The sequence below is a fragment of the Pseudopodoces humilis genome, chromosome 11 (assembly GCF_049639895.1).
Source record: "Pseudopodoces humilis isolate 2021_Gansu_Grassland_sample_001 chromosome 11, ASM4963989v1, whole genome shotgun sequence".
Classification (NCBI taxonomy): Eukaryota; Metazoa; Chordata; class Aves; order Passeriformes; family Paridae; genus Pseudopodoces; species Pseudopodoces humilis.
The window spans coordinates 2,572,138-2,596,188 of NC_142210.1; the positions used below are offsets into that span (position 1 = coordinate 2,572,138).

A 24,051-nucleotide genomic window follows, 5' to 3' on the forward strand; every position below is an offset into this window, starting at 1 on the left:
TATTGATGGATCTGCGGCGTATATTCAAAATGAGCCCATAGTGATGGGGTTAGATGGCACCTCTGCCAGCGCGGGGCTCTGCCCGTGTCCGTAACGGGCTACGATCGTGTTTTGTGCTTTTCCCCACGGAGCAGGCGGGCAGGGCCGGCGCTGCGGCCGCCAGCGAGGCGCTGCGGGTGTGGGGTGTGTGTCCCGGCCGTGTGCGGCACCGAGCTGCGCCCCGCTGCCCCGGGCGCACCCGGGCCGGGCTGGGGGGCGGCTCGGGGGCTGTCGCTCCCGGGCAGCCGCTCCTCCTCCCCGCAGCTGTGCCGTGAGGGGCGGAGGATGAGGAGGGCGAGGAGGATGCCCCGTGCCGAGGCAGCCGGGCTGGCGGCGCCTCCCCCGCGCGGCGGCCCCCGCCTCCCCCCGCCTCAGCGCCTTAAATGCCTCGGCCGCGGCGGCAACAAAGGCGGGCGGCGGCTGTGAGTGAGGGGCCGGCGGTGAGTGACCGAGAGCCGGTGGGGACTGAGGGGCTGCGCTGGGGGTGAGGGGCAGCGGGGCCGGGCTGCCGGTGAATGAGCCCCCGAGGGTCGGCGGTGGGCGAGGGCTGAGGGGCCGCGGGGGCCGCGGGGGTCGCGGGGGCCGCGGGGGTCGCAGGTGCCGCGGGAGGACGGGAGGGGCCGTGCCCGGCCCGCTCCCGCCGCTCTCGGAGTCTCGGCTCTGGCGTGAGGCGGCCCCCGGCTGTGAGTGGGCTCCGGTGGGCAGCGTGGGGCGGGCGAGCGCCAGCTCCGCTGCGGCGTAACTTCTGTTCGTTCTTCTTATTTATGTTTATAACCACGTCAGTATAAACTTCTAAGAGCGGCAGATGTGTATGGCGGCTGCCCGGGCTGCCTGTCCCCCCTGCTCCTGCTGCTCTCCCCGCTCGCCGGGGCTTTGGCGGCACAAAAGTCCTCGGTGGCTGCGGAGCCCGCCCGGAGGAGGGAGAGAGGATGGCAGAGAGGGGATGAGGCAGAGCCCGACCCCTGCCTGCCTCCGGTTTGTGCTCACCCTCGCCTGAATTTGACAGATCTCTGCTGGCCTGGGTCAGCCCGCAGCGACCCGCGAGTCGTAGCAGGGGATTTACTCTGTAATTAATTTTAGAAGTAGCTGCATTCGTCTCTACTAGTGCACAGCAGGTCAGGCTGCAGAGAGAATAAATAATGTGTAGCGTGTTTTTTGTGCTGCTGTGTACTCGTCTTTCAGGGTAAATCTCTGTTCCTGCATTTGTGAGCCCCTGGTAAATCAGGGCAGTGGATGGGGACCAGGGGGTGAAGCAGTGGGAACGGCTGCTGCTTTATGCTGTTCCCATATCTGCTTGCTGCAACTGGATCTAATCACTGGCAGTGTCAAAACAGATATATACGCAAGGGAAAAGGTGCCATGGCAGAGCAGCTGGATGTAGCAGGAGATTTTCTTGGCTGTGAGGGAGTGAGAAACCAGAGCTGCCTATTAATGTGTGAGGAATGAGTCTAATTTGTGTGACTCCTCCTTTAGTGGCACCCGCACAGGACTGCACTTGCCTAAAGACTGGTAGCTAACCTGAATTGCTTTTTCTGAGCTGGGATAACTTTAAATAGATGTGAGTGCTGTGATGCAAGGCTGCATCATCCCCCTGCTCTCAGAGGGGAAGAGTGGAAGGAGACCCCAGCAGAAAAGGGTAAGTATACATAAGGTGTGTTACTGAGGGGGAAAGGGTCAGCTTTCTGTCCTCGGCTTTTGCTGCAAAAACTTGGGTATTGTACTGACCTTGGTTGTATATGTGGAAAGTTCTCCTCATCTCCTGGTGTCCAGGACAAAATGCAAACACTCATCCATTGTGTTTCATCACAGCACTGTGGTTACTGTGTCCCAGAAGGTTTAGGTGGAGTTCTAAATGCCTGAGGAGCTCGTTTAGATGTGAGTGATGCTAAATCCTCCCCAGGAGGAAGAATATTAGCAGGAAAAATCTTCCCCAAAAGGCCCCTGGGACAGAGGCCAAGAGTGTCTAATGAGGCAGACTTTTCCTGTTAGCTGCAGCTCTTGATGTGGGAGGGTGGGGGCCTGGGGGGTTGGGGTGAGCCAATGTGGGGATCTCAGAGGGCAGGCAGCACATCGCCAGGTTTGCTCTGCTCTGGGCATCTGATATCTTCACCTGGGCATAAACCACTGCTCTGGAGGTGATGCAGCTGCTGAGTCGAGGCAAATTGCCTGTTTTCTTCTGGTTCAGCAAATAAATTGTTTGATGATGGTGCTGCAGGGATGAGCAGCTCTGTAGTGCCAAGGTGTGTGCTGTGTCGGTGTTGGGGATAGGACAGCCAAGCAAGGCTGCAGCTTGGCTCCAGATAAATCTATCCACTGCTTTTCTTCTCTCGCTTAACGGTTGTTTCTCTTAGGTAAGCTAAATACGGTGGAAGGAGCTGTGTTTTGTGGGTTTAGGGGGAACATTGTGGGGTCCTCCGCCAAAATGCGTGCCTCTGGTAAAAGTGATGTGTGGCCTGAAATTGGAGATGGATACAATAGTGAGCTGCCACATTATCACTGGAGCTGCAGCACTCAGCTGGACGTGGATGTGTCTCTTGCTGGCAGCAAATCTGAGGTTGGGTTTCAGAAGAGAGGAATGTCTGATCATACCTACTTAATTCCTGGACACAAAAATATTTGTTGATGTGGCTTTGAGCAGGCTCTGGTGGCTGCTGTTTGTGTGCTCCATAACTTGGTTAAAACCAAAGAGTGGAAATGTAGGTGTATCATTGTTCATGGAGACCTAGTGTTTTAGGGACAAAATAGGTGAATACTTAAACCTTGTTTAGCAGTGACTGCTGGCAGAGTCATGTCCTGTGGGAGCTGGGAATACACAAGAGGAAATAGAGGTGCCTGTATGAGGTGGTCAGGGGTGATCTAAGGAAGGGCAGAGCAGATGCTGCCAGTAATGTTCTGTGTCTTACCTGTCCTTGAGACAGTGGTGCAAGAGAAGCTGCTGCAGGAGCAGATCACTGTGCATTCAGAGCTTTATGTCTCTGTGGCTCTGTCGGAGGTCAGGCAGGCACCGAGGAGCGTGTCTCCAACACCCACACAGGCACCTCAACTACAGCACCTGGGCAGCACAGTCTGACCCAGCTCCTGTCCTGCTCCAGGCTGGAGGAGCCAGCCAGGAATGGTAATGGATCAGGTTGTGTTGCCCTTTGCTCTCAGGCTGACTGATGTGGAAGAGATGATTGAATTCAAGTTCTTTGGCTGACAGTGCTTCTCCTCCCACCCTTACTCTGCTGCATTGGCAGGTTTTGGAAGGGCAGAAATGATGCTGCAGTCATGGTCCTCATCTCTTTCCTCAGGAGAGGTTCAGTGGCATGCACAGCTGCCTGTGAAAATGTCCTTCTGTTCTGTACTCAACATTCTGTAAAAGGTCTGACAGAATTGTTTTGATGATACTTTTTCAAAGTATTCAGACCTTTTTCACGGCCCTCATATTTTGGAAGAGTGATGTAAATCACAATTCTGCACAGGATTAGCAATCGGAGAGCATTATGAATCAATCTGATACTTTGTCTTAGCCATAGCCCTTCTGAGAACACTGACCTACATATTACAGCTTTCACTGTAACTGCTTCACCAAGGACAGGCTTTGCTTCCGAGGGTAAGATGGCCCAGCGGCTGGACATGTTTGTGTTTGAAGAACATTCCTGGTGGCTTCAGATGTGCTTCAAATCTGTGCTGCTTGACTGGGGAACTTGTCAATGAAGTGTGAAATACAAGTGGTTCCTTTGAATGTTCTTTTAATTATAATTGTGGTGATGAAAAAACTAGAAGATGAAATGAGATGCTTTCTGTGTAAAGTGCTCTTAGATGTCGAGCCAGCAGGGATTGCTGTTATCAGATCCTCTAATCACTTGTGTGATTAAAAACCTTGGAAAAACTTACATGTTTGAGCCACTTGATTGTAGGTAAAAATTGAGGTTTACTGCCTTTCTGAATGTCTGCTGCAGCTCAGCCTTTGGTGAGCTGTGAACCCAAAACTTCTGTAAAATCCCTCCCTGTGGGTCACCGATGGCACTGAATGTGAATGCACATCTACTTGTTCCACCTGCAGATGAGTTTTTCTGATTCCCAGAGCCACAAGGTGAACAATGGTAAAAAGTGGTGTCTGCAAAGCAGTGACTCGTCAGGCTTAAGTGCTGCCTTAAACCAATCTCTACCTGTCACTGTGATTCCAGCTGCACAGGATAGATGCTTTGGTTTGAAGGCTGCTGGGAAGCCATGGAAAATGTGTGTACTGGTGTGCACGTGCTTCCCAGCACGTTCCAGTAACACAGACCATGGTAAAGACCCTTCCAGGTGGAGCGTGTGTACAGCAGTCTGTTCACATGCAGATCTCGGGTATGGAACATCACTTGGTTGTGTGTGTGTGTCCAGGAGCTCTTCTGTGAAACCAGAGGAGGTCTGCCCTGCAGTTTTTTGTCTCAGCAGGTTCCAAGCTGTGCCTTTGCCTAATTTGAGTTTGCTGGTCACTGCAGCGTTTGGAAGCTGCCTGGGGTCCTTGGCTTGGGGTGTCTCTGAAATAAAAGCTCTGCCACCAAGTCGTCTGATGGTCTTGAATGTTTGCTTGTGGTCTGTTGCTCACAAGTTCCCACAAGCTCTGTTCTCAAACAGAGGTTGGTGTAGAAAGCTGCAGCACAGCATCTCGCAGTTTCTTTCTCTATAAATAGCTAAAATAAAAGGTCTGTTTGCAAGATTGGAAACAGTGCTTATAATATCTCACCTTCTAACAGGATGCTGAAGTGTGGCAACGCCTCTACTGTTTACCTTGTCTCCTGTGCCCCAGACTCTTTTGCCTGGGAATAGTTTGTCTTTACGGGCAGAAGGGAGCTCTGTGCCAGACTTTGCTAACGTTTCTCTGCACTCCTGATGCGTGTTAGCTCTGGGAACTGGCAGCTACTGAAAATGAGCTGAGCAAAGCTGCTCCTGGTACCTCGGTGCTGCTGAGGAAGTGGAGAACCCAAATGCACCCAGCACAGGATGCCAATCTGTCTGGCTGTACATCCCACACTGATCCCTGGGCACTGGCTGGCATGTTTGTCACAGAGCCCAGCTTGTGCCTGGGACTCCTAAGGCTGGTGGAAACTGGAAACAAGCTAATGCTCCCTTCTTAAATATTGCATCCATTCTGCTTACAGTGGTTGCAGCCCTTTGGATTTTCAGCTGTAAAATTTTGCAGAAAAATAAAAGTTCTTGACAGCAAGGATGAATTTTTTAACAGACATTGCAGTTTGCCCTTTGTGTCTTCGTGGTACAGCATTTGCTGGTTGGAAATCAAAGGGGTTCCAATAAACCTGTGTTCACTGGATTTTCTGCAAATACCCTGTGAGTGCCAGCAGAGTCCCAAGTGTATGGGGAGAGTGTGATGACCCTCTTTGGCATTGGAATGACAACAGAAAATGCCAGGGCAGTTGTGCAGCAATGACAGCTTTCTAAAAATGGATCTCCTGCAGACTAAAGGATGTCTGTGGTCCTGATTTCCCCCTGCTAATCTCAAGGACCTGCTTTTACCGTGAAATAATGTTTAAGGTATAACATCAGAGTAATGACTTTTTGTTCTGAATTTATTTGTAAGGCAGAATCCTTAGGAAAGGCTGCAGCAGAGCTCTGTTGCCTGAGCTGCTCTCTTCCAAAGGCACAGAGCATCCCAAAAGCAATTAGTTTATATCTTAAATTAATATAAAACTTATCAGAGATGATGTCTTTGTGCTGTGAGCTGCACTGCCTAGCAAGACTGAAAATGAGTGTGATCAGATGTTAACTAAGTTGGGTTAATGTTTATTTATTTGGTTGGTTTTTGTTTTTATCTCCTTCTCTCACAGTTTAGTTCTTCCTAAATTCAAGATTTTACTTTGGTCCAGGGATGGATGATGGATGATTAATTAACTGTTAATTCTTGGTTATCCCTGTGACCTGACTGTGGTCTTGCCATTCTTTTTGCTTGCAAGGGGTCTTAAAGAAATTAGAAATTTAGATGTAAAAGATTGTAATTGTTGCAGTAAAATCTCCCTGCTGGTCTCATGAGACCCCACTTGGAAGGCTGCACCCACCTGGTCTGGGGTTCCCAGCACAGGAAGGACATTGGTCTCTTGAAGCAATTCCAGAATAGGCTGCTGGGATTATTAGAGGGATGGAGCACCTCTCCTGTGGAAAGGCTCAGAAAATTGGGATTGTTCAGCCTGGAGAAGAGAAGGCTTCAGGGTGACCTCATTGTGGCCTTCCAGTGCTTGGAGGGAGCCCGCAGGAAAGGTGGAGAGGGACTTTTTACAAGAGCCTGCAGTGACAGGACAAGGAGAAATGGCTTCAAACTGACAGAAAGTAACTTTAGATTGGCTATTGGGAAAATTCCTTCCCTGTGAGGGTGGTGAGGCCCTGGCACAGGTTGCCCAGAGAAGCTGTGGATGCCCCACCCCTGGAAATGTCCCAGGCCAGGCTGGATGGGGCTTGGAGCAGCCTGGGCTAGTGGAAGGTGTCCCTGCTCATGGCAGGGGGTTGGAACCAGATGATTTTGAAGGTCTCTTCCAACTCAAAACCTTCTATGATGATTCTATGATACTTTATATTTTTTGGGTTGCTTACATTTTTATATAAATTTATATTTGTACTCCAGCTCTTACTTTTCCAGCAGAGCTTCAGTGTAAATAATTGTCGAGGAGTTGGGTGCTTTGTAAGTGAGGTCCATTAGCAGAAATGTAGCAAAGATGGAAAAGCTGTGTTCTGGCTCCTCTGGGCTGGTATTTCACAGGCAAGTCTGATGAATACTTTATATGTTTTATGAGAGTCTGCAAGGTGCTGGATGGATTTTGTTCTCATCCAGATGATGGTGTCTGTGAATATAAAGCTTGTTTCTTATTAACAGCTGTTCTTGCAGTCTTGAAATCCGTTTTTCACAAATCCTTATATAGTCCATGAGTGTTGCTTTCTTGGGAAGATTGTCAAAGGGTGACTGGTTGTGTCTTAACAAATTCCTTCCAGAGCTTGATAACATTTATTTTGTGAAGTCTGTAGCTGCCCAGGGAGCTGCCTTGTAGCTTTCTGAACAGAGCCCATAGTGGAGAGAAACCTCCTCCCCAGTAAGGGATGTGTTGTGACTTGCCTCCAACAAATGCTGCAGGGGCGGGTTTCAACTGGACAGGGATGGCATCCAGGGTGAAAGAATTGGGAATAAGAAATTAAATAGTCCCAAGGATATGTTTTAGTATTGGGGGCAGGGGGATTCCGAAAGACAAAAATGGAAGTGCTAGAAATAAGTATTGCTTGTGCCTGTGACATGAAAGGGTATTTTTAGAGATACGGGAGTCCCCAGTTGGAGAGGAAGGAAGAGCAATGGTTGGAATGCCTTGTGTGATGGGTAGGTCAGACTTTCTGCTAATGGGACAAAGTGAGGGATCACTGGCATTTTTAGGCTCTTCAAATTTAATTTAATGTTTGTTTAAAGAATAGCTGTCTTGAATCCTGCAGACTGAGCAGCTTCCTGGGGATTGAAGTGTATGAAAAGGTGATGGAGCCTTGGAGCTGGGCAGTGGTTCCATGTGCATGGAGCACTGCCAGGCTGCCTGCTTTTCCAGAGGTGTCTGAACAGAACAGAAAGGTGGGGGAACTGTGTGGATGTGATGTCATTTTCCGTAGATTTATCTGCTGGTTTTCAGAGCAGTTGTTACTTGTGTCTTCTGTTTTATTCTTTTACAACATAGTGTGGGTGTGGAGTGGCAATTATTTTAGGTTCTATGGATGTGGCTCAGCAATTTCAAATGTGGTTAGAAGTGAGTTTTTAAAAATTGAGGTGAACTCTTTAAAGTCTGTACCTGGGGTAACAGTCAAATTAATTTTCAAGTGTGATACAGCACCCCTGTCCCTTTCCACTCTCAATTTTGGAGACTTCTTGCCACTTTGTAAATCACTTTGCAAAGCACCCATCTCTTTCAGATTAACTGCATGTTTTAAGGTTAAGAAGTTGCCTGGTTATTAGGGGAGTGCAGTTGGGTAACTATCTATTAGATATTCATGGATGAATTGTTTAATTAGATGATCATATGCTTGCAGTCTAAGGAGAAAAATACAGAAAGGTTAATTAAGGAATGGTTAGAAAATTTGATGTCAGAAATGGTGTTAAATTTCAGCCTGGACTCTCTTAATTAAAATTAGTTTAGTTCATGCTGGAAATGAAGGAAATTTATCACGGCTGCAGATGTGGGAGTGTACTAAGGTCAGCAATGCATATTAACTCATAGTTTTAAAATTATTTTCTGGCATTAATTTAGCTTGACTTTTCCCCGTCTGTCTTCACACAGACAGCAAACCCTGTGGGAAGCTCACTTATTCGAGGTATTGCAGAAATGCCTTTTTCTTCCCCACTGCACCTTTGCGACCTCTGAGCTGAGATTTCACTGAGCTGTGAGGACGGCAAGTCAAACCCTGCAGGTGATGTTTCAAATGCTTAATTGTGCACCTAAACACTGTCCTGCTGCTGCCAGCTCCTCGGCTCTGTGAGGAATTCCCACGTGTCCTGCCACACGGAGGGGAAGCCAAGCATGGAAACAGCCAGCCTCGGTGGGGTGACTGCCTCCGGGACAGGAAAGGAGCGGCTCTGTCCCCGCTTTGTCGCAGCCGCTTGTCCCGGCTCAGCCCTGCACAGCCCAGCCTCAGACCGCCCGTGTGTCACAGCCTGGCTCAGCACCTCTATGGATGCTAAGTGTGAAACAGAGAGCACAGTGCCTGGGGAAAAGCAGGCCTCAGTCTCGCCTGAGAAAGTGGCCTGGGAAATCATAAGGAGGAATTAAAACAATCCTCAAAGATAGAAGACAGCCTTACAGGTGCTGTTTGTCAGTTTCTTCTTTTCTTGCAAGAGAAGGTCGAGGGGTGGTGTACCCCACTGACCAATGATGGTGATGTGTTAGTTTACTAGTTTTACTAGTAAGAGTTTTACTTTCCTGTACTTTCACATATCAGTCTATAAAAGAATATCTGAGGTAATAAACCTTAAGGAAGAAGAGAGGGGAAGAACTCTCCTGTTCAACTCAAGAGAGTCTGTGTTGTTCTTCTCGCCGTTCCCAATAGAGCGACACACCTCGGCCGGGGGCTCATCGGGGGCTGAGCTCATACAGCCAGTCACTGCTGTCAGAAGATCTCTCGTCTTCCTTCTCACCTTCTACCTATGTGGATTTCCCCTGGTTGCTCTTAACTCCCTAATCTGGAGGAAAACAAACGTGGGGTGTAGTTAAATGCTAGGCAGGGCTCCCAGTAAGTGGGGAGAGAGCTGGGAGCGTGTTGCCAGCTCCCCACGTTCCTGAGTGCTTGTGCTGTTCCTGGCCAGCTGGTGCTGGAGACTGCAGGATGCTGGAGATGACTTTTGGAGAGCCTGGGCCACCAGGGCTGCCCGAAGCCCACCTGCCAGGGTTTCAGTGACCACAGTCTGTGTTTGTGGCTTGCTTTTTCCATCACCAGCTGTTTTTCTGAAATGGAAAACTCAGCCTGGGTGAGAAGGTGGTCATATCCTGCTTCTCCCCATCTGAGACTGCCTCTCAGGTGTGTTTTAATGCTGTGTCCTGCAGTCTTGAAGTTGTTTTAGAGCATTTCCTTTGACCAAATTCCTAGCTAGCCATATGATCCAAGAAACCTTCTCATCTTAGAATGAAGGAGCATCATATTGCTCCTTCTAGCCCCTTTAAGCCCCTGCCAGATCCCTAAGCAGCCATCTCTTAGACAGCTTTTGGTTTCTCTGGTCCCTGAGCATCTTTTAGCCCTCCCACATTCTTGGCTTCCTTTCTCTTAGGTTTCACGAAAACAAACTCTTGGGGAAAAAAATCCAAACCCAAAAATACCACTATGAAAACCCCTACCCACACTCCAAATGTCCAAATGCATTCTGTCTTTTTTCTCTGTAGTTGCACTTACTATTTTTCACAAAACTGAATTTAGCTGTTGGTGTTATCAGTAGTTCTAATGATTTTTTTTTTATAGCCAGTTACCAGGAGACTATTAGCTGTGTGTTTGTGTCAAAAAGTAGGTGTAATGGTTTAGAACAGATGAGCTGCAAAAACTACCCCCTTAAAAAAGGCCTGTGGAGAAGCTAATTTGTTGTTGCTCACTGGAGAAAGAGATTCTTTATCTCTGGTTTGGGGAGGAGGATCAAGGAAGTTCAATTCATCCTGAGCAAGATGGGTTTGAAATGGAAATATTGGTCTTTGCAGTAGCTAGGAAAGGCAGTGTGAAAGTTAGGAGGTGTGGGAAAAGGCTCGTGCTGGGGCACTGCTTGGATGAGGCTGTGACTGGGTGAGAGGTTGGATCAGCCATAACTTGCACAGGTCATCCTTTTCCATGGCCACCTGTAGGTCCTGCTTGAGCTGTGGCTCTGGGGTTGGCTTTGTCCCTGTTGCTGCATTGTATCCTGGGGACCGTGGGAGATACAGTCCTGCTTCAGCTTGCCTTGCAACAAGTGAGTTTCTCTGTTCCTGGGAAAAAAGTCCAATAGCAGGGGATTTCCTCTCTAGGCTATCCCAATAATTGAGCCAGCCTAGCAATCAGTACTGGATTTTCAATTCCTACCCCTGTTCTGGGTAGCAGAGGTTGAGGTCTGGCAGCAGTGATCACATCAGTCTCAGATCCCTGACCAAGGCACTTCCTGAGTGCTTTTGCTGCTCTCTGCGTTCTTGATTCCTGAGCCTCTCTTCTGCAGAAGGGATGGTTTGGGGTTTCTTGCTCTTCTGTTGTGCTGCTGAAGTTACAGTATTTGCACAGAGCCAGTTCCTCTGAGATGATGATCATTCTTCTGTTCAAGCACAAGCTGCCAACTTACAGAATTAATTGCCAGTGGTCTGCAGTAGCCCTGGACTTGTCCTAGAGTTTGCTTTAATAAAAGGAAATAGATCTTCAATGAAAGTGGAAGGACTTCTGTATTTTCTCTGGAAATACAGAAGGGGTTGCAAAGCCAGGTTCTCAGAAGGCAGGGCAGCTTTTAATTTATACAGACCAAATTTGGCCTCTGTGTGTGCTGCAGGTTCTGATTGCGTGGTTCCATAGCTGCTGCTTCGCTTGATGCTGCCTTGCTCTTTGTGCATAATTGATCTATATTTGTGGTTCTTTGGTGGGGTTTTCATTTTCCTTTTTACAGCTCTAAGGTTGTGCTTTACTTGTGTACTTAAACCTTAGCCCAAGGACAAGTTGTCCAATAGGCCCCTCTGCAGTGCTGCTCATAAATGTGTGAGCAGCTGCAGTTCATGGTGTGTTTGTGGGAAGGCAGCTCTGTAAGTGGGGAGCTGAGGCATGCACAGGGTACTCGGCCAATTCTGGGTGCTCTTCTGGGAAGCTGCCAGGAATTCTCTCCTCCTAATTTCTGATGTCCATGAAATGGTGTTCTGTGGCTGAGAGGTCAGCTTGTGTGCAGACATGATCATGAGTCTATCCTTCTGCAAGGGTCTGGCAACAAGGGATGTGAGAAGTTCATTCTAATGTTTGTTTGATTTCATAGCAGCTGTAGAAGAAGCAAGGCAGAAATCACTTTTTTGTCAACTTTGGCTTGCCTTTCCAGAGCCTTTATCTGTCTTTTGTGCCTTATTTACTACACCCTAAGAAAAAAAAAAATCTACTGGAAAAAAACCCACCCAGGCAGAAAGTTATTTCATCACTGTCATTCAGTGAGTGCTTCTGCTGTGTGAAAGGAGTATGCTGTGACAAAATGAGGGGCAGGATTAGGTCTTTTTTGTGTGTGTTCTATGGATAGAGGAGAGGGTTGGGCTGTCCACCACACAGGCTCATCCTGCTTGAATCATCACCAGGCAGTGCTGATGAAACACTGTCCTCCCTATGGAGCCTGAGTGGGGAGGATGGGCTGCACAGAGGGGATTTGTTGGCTGGTTGACACCAGGGGAGCCATGGGATCTACCAGTGGCCCGAGAGCAGGCATTTGCTCCAGTCATTACTTCTCTGCAGGCCTGTTCCCAGCCTGCCTTCCAGTCCTTGCCTTAGTGGTCTTCATGGACCAGTCCTGGTCTGAAGCTCTTCAGTGTCTCATTCCACTTCCTTCTTGTCTGTGATGTCTGGGTTTCACATCCTGCTCCTTGTGTCTGGTAGACCTGCTCCATCCTGGTTTCTTTATTCCTCATATCTTCTCATCTGACTGGTATGACCAGAGGGTAGTGCTATCCCTGCCAGTGGTGGCATTGTTCGTGTCCCTGCTCCCTCCCAGCCATGCTGGCCCCTGTCTGAGCCTCTGCTATGGGGCTTGGGGGCATTCCTGGCTGGTGCTCTGCTCTGTAGAGGCTTTAATGATTTTCCATTTAACTGTGAATAACCTGGCAGGCAGGGCTTTGCTTATTGCATTCTGGAAGAGTTGTGGTGCAAGATTTCTAACTTTGGGATGAATCAGCATTAACAACTAAGCAATAAACAGATACCATTTCTTCTACAAGATGACAGACAGCAGGATGTTTTCCTCTGCCAAAGCATCCATCAGGCTGTTGGTTAAGCTGTAGCTGGTAAGGTAGGAAGGAGAAATAATTCCTCACTCATAGAAAAAAAAGAAGTCACAAGTCTGCATTGACTGCCAGTGGGAGGAATGCTGAATGACAAAGGAGGCTGTTGCCTCCTCCTCCTCCTGGTCCCACAGTCTGGTGATTACTGGCTGTTAGTGCACAGACCTGTCACACTGGAGTCTGGATGTTACTAGAGTGTATTAAATCTCTTCAGGCACCTGGGCTGGTACTTCATTTACAGCACTCTCCAGGATCTTTCCATACAGATCCTCTTAGGTGGGAAGAAGAATTAATGATAAATTAATGAAAACTTTTACATTGTTCTGAATGGGGGAGTAATTTTTGGCCCCTAAATAACCTTGTCATCTTTCAAGCTATTGTCTCTTTTACTAATTACCTGCTTGTATTCGTGATGGGGAAACTTGCCATGTGGAAATGTTGTGTAGATGCGTTCCTCATATTCTGATTTGACCAGGAGGCAAGGAGGCCTGATCACTCATGTTCTCACGGCTTTCAGAACAAGTGCTGAGGATTCAAGCTCTGCCAAGGGACACTGCCCACCCTGCAGCTGGTGGCTCGCAGCCCCCAGCATCGGCTCTGTGCACATCTGGGAGGTGCTGGGCTGTCAGAGGTGCTCCTGAGCAGCCACTCTTGCTGTCCTGCTCTGCTGAGGGGCACATGTCCCCTTGATCCTTTTGCCTCCCAGAGATGCTGGTGAATATTTTTGAGCATTTTGCCCTGTTAGCAGGAAGGAATGGGTAGATGACTGGGAAGCTCCCAAGGCTCCAGCCTGGCTGATGTTCTCCCTCTTACAGCTCTGTGGCTGCCCAGGCTCTGCCACAGCAGAACTTGCATTGCCTCAGGTGGCATCTCTGGGCTCACTTTCTGGTCATGTATAAAGGCAGACTTCAGCAGGGAGCAGGTAGCCAGGGGTGGATTGTTGTATATTTTTAAATATACCCTGAAGAAGTGTTGCCTGGCTGGACAACCAGTGTGCTGGCCTTTTTCAATTGTCTGTGCTTCTCTGCATACCTTTTACCTCCTGTTTGCATCATTTTTCTCACTTAAATGCACCCTTTCTGCAGGCCACAAAGGCTGGTGTGAGCACAGCCTGCAGCGAGGGGATCCTGCTGAGCTTGCAGGCTGGGGACTTCCTAGGCTGGCATGTGAAAGTGCTGGGGCTCTGGCTCACTATTACTCATCCAGCCTTCCTGGACTGCCTTACAGCTGTCCTGGGGGTCTGCCTGTGCAAATTTCCTCACTTGCTGTGATGGCTGACCCCTTGCTCTGTGAGGTGCTTCTCAAAGATGCAGCCATGCACTTGGCTGGTGGATACCAAGAATGATATTTTTCAGTCTAGCAGGTAGCTGTTGCTGGTTTTTCCTTTCTCACCTAACCCTCAAGTATCATTCTAGTTTCACTCTCTATCTGGCAGGAAACTTCACCAGCCTGTGCTGGTGGGACCTCAGTGCTTGAAGTAGGGCATTGTGTGCCTACGCTGTCCTACACTGCTGAACATGTCTTTGCATGTCTTTTTAATATCTTCCTCCTTTCTTGCTTTTTACCTCTCTTTTCTTCCCCATCTTCCTCCTTTTCTTCGTCATGCAAAATATATAAAGCCTAAGCTTGCCTTTTTCCTGCTTTGCCTCCCCTGCTGTGGTGTGCTGCTGTGGCTTAGGGTCCCATGGATGCTTCAGGCTGGCAGTAATTTGGGATATGGACATACTGGGACCTCTTATTAAGCTGTGAGTGCTTGGGCTCCCTACTGAGAGCAGAAAGCTGAGCTGCTGAACTTGAGATGGAGCATATGCCAGGCCATGCACATACACTGGAAACTTGCCCAGGGCAGGATAATTATGGGAGGTAGTGTTTCCTCAAGCGGACTGTGTGCGCTTGCTTGCTAAACAGTCTTGTGATTAATATCTTATTTAAGAGGATTTTAGGATGTGTGCTGCAGTTACACCGAGTTTCTTTTAGAAGTAGGCAAGAGGTTGGAAATAAAAACTCTGTAAAGGCTTTTTTGTGTTTCCAGCAAGGGTCACCAGGTAATTGCACTGCATCACTCCTCTGTTGTCAGTAGGCAGTAGGTTTTGCTGTGGATGGCTCAGTGGAAGAGGGATCCTTGAAGAGCTTTGCACACGCTTTTGTACAGGCTGCATTCTTAAAATCTCCTTAGGGACCCATAGCTCCAGCACTCAAGGTCGAGTTCTTCTTGCCCTGATGTCAGCATTACCAGCTTTCCCTGGCTCCTGGCATTAGACTATTGTGAGTTCTGCAGCCAGCAGGTGTTCACCAGCAGGTTTTGCTTTCAAAACAAGGCTCTGTGTGGTGTTTTACTGAAGTAATGTTTGAAGGTGTCAGTAGCTTGATTGTTGGCCTTAGCCAGGACACATTGTGTGGACACAGCACTGTCTGCATGCTCTGGGTGTTTCTGTGCCACTGCTGATTTGCTGTGTGGTCTTGGCTGGTGGTTGTAGTCTCCTGATCAGTCTGATGTGGCTGTCTAACATCTTCACCCTAATTTCTTTCCTAGGCAAGAGCACTCAGTTAAAAGGGACATGGGAGCATGAAGAATTGCATGGAGACCACAGATGTGCTGCTTGTGGTGGCATCTCCTACAGCTCTTACCTGGCAATCTGCTGCTGCCTGGAAGGGATTGACAGGAACCTCTGTGGACAGCAAAGGAACCTGGAGATGAAGGTGAATGACCATAGCTCTTCCTCTTTTATTTTTCCTTGTGCCTTTTTTCACTTCCATGTCTGCAGCAAGAGCAGGGCTGCTGTCAGTGTGACAAGGCCACATACATTGAGGCACTGCTGTTTGCATTGAGGCCATCTCATGTTACAAGCAGAGTTGGGAGGATAGTAAAGAAAACAGGGAGGGTTCCCTGATACTCCCTTAGCAGCTATCCTACATTTCTCTTTTAAAGCAAAATACATCATTCTGCTTCTTGTGGGAGCCCTTGTAGAAGCTGACATGTATTGGTTTTGTGCCAGAGATAAGAGTCTGATATCCAGTATTTATTCTGACTTGACAGATGAATATGAGATGTGTACTGGGGCTCATTTTGGTCCAGCTTTCCATAGAAACCCTGTGGGGACATTGCCTTTGGCTCTAGGTTAGAGTGATTAGTTGCCTGCTTACACAGCTGACCTCTGCTGATCATGCCTGAAGTGCTTCTGTTGGTGGTGTCACTACTTTTGCTATCACTCTTCCCCACTGTTATCCTGCCCCTTATCACAACACTGCAGTCCTTTGGCTGTTGCCCTCAAGGATAACAAGTGTCATGTGAGCCATTGCAGTGATTGTTGCTGATGCTGGGACCTTCTTTTTTCTCTTGTGCATGGGAAGGCTAACTTGCTAGGAAGCACTTTTAGAGGCAGCTGCAAATGTAGGTATTGGGTTTACGTCTTTTTGTGCTTGAAGAAGGTTTGGGAGGACCTCATTGTATAGCTGTTTCTCTAAATATTTAACTTGCTGGCATCAAGAGTTCTAGCTGTTGCTCCTTCCTCTTCTGCTGGAAACATGCTAATGTCCTCTCCTCCACTTAAAATGTGACCTTTAATATGGAAAATGCACCTCCCTTTCTTACTTTCTGGCTGAGCAACACTTCTCTCTCCCAGTGTTGTGTTACCTTTAGCGTTGCAAACTAGAACACTTGGGCAAGGGTAGTGGTGTTCCAACAGCCTGCTTGCCCAGGGCCCGCTGGACTTCTAACCCCAAAGAGGCCAGAGAACAGCCAAAATCTGCACAGAGATCAAGACAGAGCAGTGTGGAGCCTGGGGAGCATTGGCAGGAGAGGGAATGCTCTGCTGGAGGTAGGTGAGTGGAAAAGAAAAGGCATAGCCCATTGCCTTAGGCATCGCTTGCAGCTGCTCTTTTCTTGGGGAAAGAAGAAAACTAAGCTGGAGACAGTTTGATTTCTGGTTAGGTGGGATTTGGATGGAGAATAAAGGATTAAAGAAGCAAGTCAGCCAGTCCTCTGCTGCAAAACTTCTTGTTTTGGTTGTTGTACAGAAGCAAATTTTTTTTTGTTCTGTTTTTCTTATTTGTTCCCCTGTGGAAGTCGCCTGCTTGTAGGACAAAGATGTGACTTGAGGTGTGATGCCAGGTGAGCTGGTGAGTTGGCTGGATCTCATGTGGATATGGGAGTCTGAGGGAATGCAGGGCACATCCACGTGCAAGGCACAGATAGGCAGCAGGAACTGCTGGCCTTGATTGGGTGCCTGACTTTGGGACAGCTGAAACTCAAGGCAAGGTTGACCTTTCAAGCTCAGATACACCTTCTTGTATGGAGATATTCCCTTTCTTAATGAGCATTGGTAGCACTGAACATTCACCTTCTGTTTGTGCCAGAACAAAATCTTGAGCCCCTTTTGAAATGCTCAGAAGTTTTCCTTGTTGAACAGCCAAACTCAGCCCTCTGTTACCAAGTCTGGTTTCAGACTAGGCAGGCCTGGTTAGGCCTGGCTTGCAAGATGGCAAGGCTGCTGGAGAAGATGGATATATGAAAACCACCAAAGTGATATATATGGTCTGTAATATCTGTATATCTACCTACCCCCTTCTCAGCAGTTTCATTGTTTTATATGTTAAGATCTGAAGTGGGAAAGGGACTTACCTCTGAAATAGGGAAGTAAAACCAAAAATTGGCATACACCCTCCTTCATGCCCCTGTGGCTGTGTGGGAGCCTCTGACCCCCTCCTGCTTTAGGAGAAAGGGGCAGAGCCTGCCTGTTGGAGCAGAGGGGTTGTTGTGTGTTGGGCACAAATGGGCAGAGGAGAGAATAGGGATGTGCTTCAATGTGTTGTGTCCAGGTTTAGGAGTGATTTTCCACGGAGGGTTGTCGGGATTTACCGGAGCCGCGGAAGACAAGCCTCATGCTCTCATGGTCAGCAAGTCTCAGTTTATTGGAGTTTACAATATACAATATATAATGCTCATAATCAGCTCATACATATTGCAAAAGCTAAGCTCATGATTGGTCCACTAACATTGACGCACATTGTTCTTCGTTAGCCTTGAAGTTACTAGTTCCCTATCTTTCTGCTGCAGATCCACATACTTGGCAGTTTCACATTCTGATAGTTGTTTCAGTTTGTCCTTAAGGGCGTTCTGTCCTTGAGGCCTTATACTTTAACTAATCAGACCATATAATGTCCTTTTTGTCTTAGCCATTCTTCAGACAAACTCTCTACACTTCCCCCGTTTTCTTTTAAGGCCATCATTGCCACTTGGTGTTTTTCAAACATCGACATTACCATTCGTTGCAAACATTGCATTAAACAGGGTAAGATAATCATGATGGCTAGGATTGCAAGGAGAATAACTAACCCCATTTGCACCAGATTCTTCAACCACTCAGTAATGCCTAGGGACTGTAACCATCCGTCTATTCCCCATCCTTCTTCTACCCTCAAGTGTGTAGTTAACTCTTGTAACTTTCTGATTTGTGCATGTATGGAAACAGAATGATCTGATAAATTCATACAGCACATCCCTTCAAATTCATCACAACCATGTCCTTGCGCTAATAACAAAAAATCAATAGCAGCTCTATTCTGAAGCGTAGCGTGCCTGATTGAGTCTACATCTAGCAAAAGGTCAGACAAAGCCTGCGATGTGGCGTTAGTTTGTCTAGCAAGCCAACATCCCATTTTCCTCACTGTACTCAAGGCTTGTGCGGTCCCAATGCCAGGGACAAGGGACCCAAAAATTGTTTGCACTGGGCTCCAAAAGTCTGCTTTATCATCACAATCTTTGGCAAAGGCGTGGACAAACCTTTTCTCTCTATGCTTTTGGTATCGGTGCAGGATCATTGATGTGTTAGGTGTTAAGAGAGTCAATCGGCCTAGTGTGCATGGTCCACCTTCCATTCGTGAGGGGATTCCTGCCCAAGCTCGATCTCCACATATTAGGAACACACCGCTTGGCAGCCTAATAGGTGTGTTAGAGGATTTGGAGATGTTCACTGCAGTATAGTTACACCATACTGAGTCATTTCTATAGATCGACAGAGATGAGTTAACACTTATGGGTAAAGATCTATTGTATCCCACTCCTCGAAAAACACTCGTCCAATTAAACTTCAAACAAGCATCTGCTAATATGGATCCTAAAATCTCAAGCTCTTGCGGCTCAATAGCTAGTGAAGGAAAATGGGGCATAATTTGATCCAACTGATCTACATAGCTCTGGGGATTAGTAGAGTTACAAAGGTATGCTGCTGATGGACAAGGCCAATTATCTAACGGAAGGCCTACAAGGCAGGTGGAAAAGGGGTTGCCTGGAGAGCTAAGAGCTAAACATATTGCTTCTTGACCAGTTTTGTTAGCTAGCGTAACCCAAACATTTTCTTTGGGTTGTGATGGTACATAAACACAACTGGTCAACGGTAGTATCACAAGCACGAGTAAAAGCCATATCATAATGCTCTGTTGTTTAAGGGATTGCCTCATTTGATCAGCGGCAGTTTTGATAGGGCCCGGAACGTCGAGCGAAACGACGGCAGGTATGTTCCCAGCGATCTGGAGGCACTTGCCAATTTCTTGGAATTCGGACATCTTTTCCACAAACAGTATCAAGTATTACGGAATTACTATCTGCGATGATACGATCTACTGTGTGCCTCACTTCCCAAACTAACTCCCTGAGATGTAGATCTTCCCTGTTCTCAATTCTTTGAACTGCGGTGCCAAATGGTTCTCCCACTAAATCAACTAATGCTCTCTGAGGGGAAGCCCTTTGCCACTCAAAAGAGCAAACAAGGCACCAATACCCTCGTCCAAGCGCACGCTGTGGCAACCAAAATGTTTGATCACACCCGCCACACTTAAGTTTAACCCACGCACTGTGTTCAACTGAGTAACAATGAAAGCAATGCCTGGGGATGTAATGGTATTGTGAAAAAACAGTCTTTCAAATCTACAATAAGGATGAGCCAATCTTGAGGTAGCATGGCCGGGTTGGGGAGGCCAGGTTGCAAGGCCCCCATGGGCTCCATTTGCTGATTAACCGCACGCAGATCTTGTAGGAGGCGATAATTGCCTGACTTCTTCTTGATGACAAAAACAGGCGTGTTCCAGGGACTTGTGGAAGGTTTGAGATGTTTTAGTTGCAATTGTTCTGCCACTAAGCGATGCGCTTGTTCAAGATTTTCCCTTTTTAAGGGCCGTTGCTTAACTACCACAGGTGTATCGGAAATCCATGTCAATGGTAGAGGGAATGTCCAAGCAATGGCCGTCATGATAAAGGGGAGTCTGTGAGTACGTATCCCAGTTGCGACAAAACATCTCTTCCAATAATGCAGTCAACCTCCGGTGGGAGCGGGGTAAGTGAAAAAATAGCCGTTGCTTGTTTTCCTTCGATTTCTGCGGTGATCAAAGGGTTTAGCAAGTCGGATTCCTCCTATACCGGAGACTGTAGTGCTTGCTGATAAAAGAGGCCACATTCTAGGATATTTACCAGTGTCAATGATACAAGTATCTGCTCTGGTATCTAGCAAGGCCTTTTCAAGGGTAACGGTTTGCCCTTGATAACGGAGATGGCATGCTTTCTTTGGTCGCATGGCAAGGTCAATAACAGGCAGAGCAATGTCCCCTGAGGAACCAAGGCATTTTGTCCGACGTGGCTCAGTAGATCGAGGTGGTATACCAGCGGTCAAGTGTGGTAGGGGTACAAACTGCGCAATTCTTTGTCCTTTTGGAATGGTAAGTGGGGGAAACTGGGTACTAACGATGATAAAGAGTTCTCCTTCAGTATCAGCATCAACTACCCCTGGCTCGATGGAAAGACCTAAAACAGAACCTGAGGAGCGGCCTAATATCAGTCCTCCAGTTGGTTGTCCATTAACAATCAATGGTCCATAGATACCAGTAGGAATAGTATGTGGACCATTATTGTAGAGTGTGGTGTCTACTGCTGCTGCCAGGTCCAATCCGAGGCTGCCTGAGGTTGCTGGCAGAAGTTGACCGCTTGGCTGTCGGAGGCAGGGGCTACTTGTGTCTCCGCGTGGCCCGTTTTCGCGCTGGCTCTCGAGTTTCCCGGCCCCCGGCGGCAGGCATTGTTGTTATGAGTGCTGGATTGACATTTTCCGCACCACACTCCCGACACATTGCATTCGCGGCGGATGTGTCCCATCCGTCCACATCTGAAGCATTTCATTCTTCCTCCTGCACCGGGGCGCCGCTGCAGTGTCGCCGCTTGGAGGGGTGCAAGGGCAGCTAAGACCTGACTCTGGGCTGCTAGAGTTTGTTCTTTAAAGGCCTGTGCCTGGTGCTGCAGTCCTTCTCCTATTTTTTGCAGAGCTTCTACCATAAACACCTGAGTGCCACTTGGCATAGCTGCAGCCTTATCTAACAAATCTTGGACATTCCAATTTCCTGGTGCTGTGGCTATTAAAGATCGAGTTGTAGCATTTCCATTCTGTAATATACACTGTTTAACTAACGCGTCTTGCATATGCTCAGCTATACCTGCCTTGGCCAGGGCTTCAATAATTTTGTCCACAAAGGAGCCAAGGGCTTCATCTCTACCTTGCTTAATCCCCATATACATGGGGATACCCCCGGGTGCCCTGATCTTATCCATAGCTCTTTTTGCAACTGCCATAGCTTCTCTCAGTTTCTCTCCCCCCAAGGCCGCCTGTTGCTCTAAGCGAATATGGGCTCCATTGCCCATAAGCTCATCTACAGTGAGCCCTGCGAGGGGATCACCAGCGGGGCGAGGAAGTGCAGCACTTGCAGCTGCCTCCTCCCTCCATCGAGTCTCAAACATAAGTCTCTGATGAGGGGTATATATGAGACGAGCTATGCCTCTAATGTCAGCGGGCAGCAGGACGGCTGAATTAAATAGATACTCAATCATCTGTTTCGCAGGCTCACTCGTGACTCCAAATTGTGCCACCGTTGATCGTAATTGAGACAAAAGTTTCCAATCGAGCTGCGTAACTTCGGCTTGCTGGCCCCCCCCTGCAAAAGGTGAAATATCACAGGGAAAGCAAGTGGGGGGGCTATTTGCTCCTGAGCTGCTGCCGCCAATTCCATATCTCCCTCTTGCAGACCCTGCCGTGCCAGCGCCGCCCATGCCTCACGCCTGCCTTGTGCCATAGCCTCCGCGAGATCTGATAAGGCCCCGGGGAATGGCTCCATGGCTGCGGCGTTAGATAATGCACCCGGAGGAGGCGGCGGCGGGAGCGGTGGCGGGTGATCCGAGGGGACAGGGGGTGCAGAGGGAGTCGCAGACTCCCTAGAATCTGGCGGGGGCAGATCTACAGAAGCAAATATCGGTGGATTCGGAGCTGAAGGGTCGATATAAGCCTTATTGCGATCTTGCGCCACGCGGGCATTATCGGCAGCTCGCTTTTCTGCCTGACACGTGAGTAACTCATTCTGCACAATCTTCCATAATTTGCTCATCTTTTTTGCTACTTTGTCATCTTCTAAAACTAAGTCCCAAAGGCGATCACCATACCTACGCCACTCATGTAGTTCATGGACTGAGTGAGGGTTAGTGAAAAACCCATAGGAAACAGCATGGGTTAACAGGAGAGGTAAATCTTTCTCTAAATCTAAACCCTTAATGTCCCGCTTCTTCCAGAATGCGGTGAAAAGATCATACGCCGCTTGCCTGTCCATACTCACCGGTACCGTTGCAACCCCCCAGGCGTCGGCAGCGCGTAGCGGCAGAGCCCACCGATGTGGCACTCAGGGCGACAAAGCGCCGTCCAAGGGACCCGTCCCCAACGCAGCTCTGAGGAGGAAAGGGAAAGGCTGTTCGGGCGCCAGATGTCGGGATTTACCGGAGCCGCGGAAGACAAGCCTCATGCTCTCATGGTCAGCAAGTCTCAGTTTATTGGAGTTTACAATATACAATATATAATCTACAGAGGGTGTCCAAGCAAGTGGATACCAGCAGCAAAGCCTTCGACCATATACTGAAATAATTCCCATCAAGGTAATGGCATGATGCACCTGGAATGGTATTGTGTAGGATTAACAGTGCAATTTATTCTACTCGTGCTGAAGTGCAGTGTGAACCCATCTGCATCTGTTTTGGCTGCAGTTTTGTGTGTGCTTTAGAGACAGTCCCAGCAGAGCTGTGAGTTTTAGGCAGCTCTGTCAGGAGCTGGGTGTTGGTGTACGTGGCTCTGTGACCTCTCTCCACACCGGTGGCCACTCTGTTTTTGTGTAGTTGTGGCTTCTCTGTCTGAAGTCTGTGCTGTGGCAGGTGACACTCATCTCAGACACTGCTTTGCACTTGAAGCATTTTGTGGGACTTGTGCACAAGCTCTGAAATGCCTGGATGAACAGGCACTGCATACAGTGGATCTGGGAGAGCTGGGGGAAAAGCTGACCAAAACTGAAGGAAAGGACTTCCAAGAAGGAAGGTTAGTGGAGGTTGGAAGGAGAGCTGGTGATAGGATCTCACCAAGGCAGGAAGGCAGCTTCCTGCTGCTGCACTGTGGGGAAAGGCCACAGAAATTAGGGCATCCCCTTGTGCAGTGTGGATGCTGGAAGGGATGTGAGAGGCCTTAGGGGAAGATTTCCCTGGAGGAAGAGGAGAGTCCTGGAGATGCTGACACAGTAGGAAAGCACCGCAAAGCACGTCCAGCCTCCTCCCGTGCTCCAGGCAGCGCTGTGCATCCCTGGGCTCTGAGCACAGCTCTTGCACAAATCACTGTGGTTGGTGATGGGTGCTCAGCACCAGCACTGCTGCTCCATGGGCTGGGGCAGAGAGCAGAGCCTGAGGCTTTTATCTGCCCTGGCAGCAGCAGCGCCATGGCCACGTCCAAGGCATTGGGGGAGCCGACGCCTCCAGACCAGTGTGTGTGTAGTGAATTTCTGCTCTGCTCTCACACGAGTGGTTTTTTGCCTCTTTGGGCCATAATCTGCCAAGATATCTGAAAGAACTCTGATGTTCAGTCAGCTTTTAAAGACCTCCCAAAAATGGCATGGGAGGTTTGCTGCAAGTTTCTGAAGCACTTGTGCTTCCCCTGTTTGAGATGCCCCCAGATAATGCTGTACAGAGATCCAAACATGATACAGAACCTATGAACTAGGGCTGGCTTTCAATTTTTAGCCTTGTACTTTGGGGAAAATACCCTTAAATTACTGTTCTAGCAGACTTCAGAAAATATTCATCAGGCTGATGCATTTTAACTGGTGATTTCTATATTTGTTACTTCGGAGTGAGGAAGAAAAATTCAGACCTAATGACATGTGAAAGTAATGTTGTTTGACAACATACAACTCTGGCCTATATGCATGTTGGACAGCTAATGAAAAACCTTTTATTTCTGAAATGTCACTGTATTATGAATGCATTATTTCTTAACTCAAAAATAGATGAGGCTATGTATGTAAATATATAAGTATGTGTATCTGTTACAAATCCAAGAGAGAGTACGTACATGTTTCAGTGGAACAGAATTACCTCAGCTGAATTCGCCTGATTCTTCAAGAATAATTAGAAAAAAGCCCCAAACCAAAAAAGGAAAACCCACAAAAAGACTAGTGAAATGCAAATTAAAAATCTTAAAATAGTTTGACA

The 24,051-nt window shown here is 48.1% G+C and overlaps 3 protein-coding genes across 6 annotated transcripts in view; 1 reads left to right on the plus strand and 2 right to left on the minus strand.

The window, feature by feature from the left end:
• The first annotated feature begins 354 nt into the window (after positions 1–354).
• ST6GAL1 (ST6 beta-galactoside alpha-2,6-sialyltransferase 1) overlaps positions 355–24,051 on the plus strand; it is a 49,109-nt gene continuing 25,412 nt past the window's right edge. The window contains exons 1-3 of one of the 4 annotated variants that reach the window (XM_088061174.1): positions 355–479; positions 15,034–15,200; positions 22,165–22,455. The gene's annotated coding sequence lies outside the window, so the exon portion shown is untranslated. Of the gene's footprint in view, positions 480–15,033; positions 15,201–21,739; positions 21,877–22,164; positions 22,456–24,051 lie in introns of those variants that run through there. The other 3 variants (XM_014258420.2, XM_088061175.1, XM_014258421.2) reach the window with 3 other exon arrangements.
• Positions 17,391–19,064, minus strand: LOC148183496 (syncytin-2-like). The gene has a single exon (XM_088061119.1). The coding sequence runs from the start codon at positions 19,062–19,064 to the stop codon at positions 17,646–17,648; it is 1,419 nt and encodes a 472-aa protein (XP_087917245.1). The 3' UTR covers positions 17,391–17,645.
• Positions 20,416–22,136, minus strand: LOC148183497 (uncharacterized). Its single transcript, XM_088061120.1, is given in 2 exon segments — positions 20,416–21,479; positions 21,482–22,136. Coding segments are annotated over 2 exon segments (1,719 nt in total).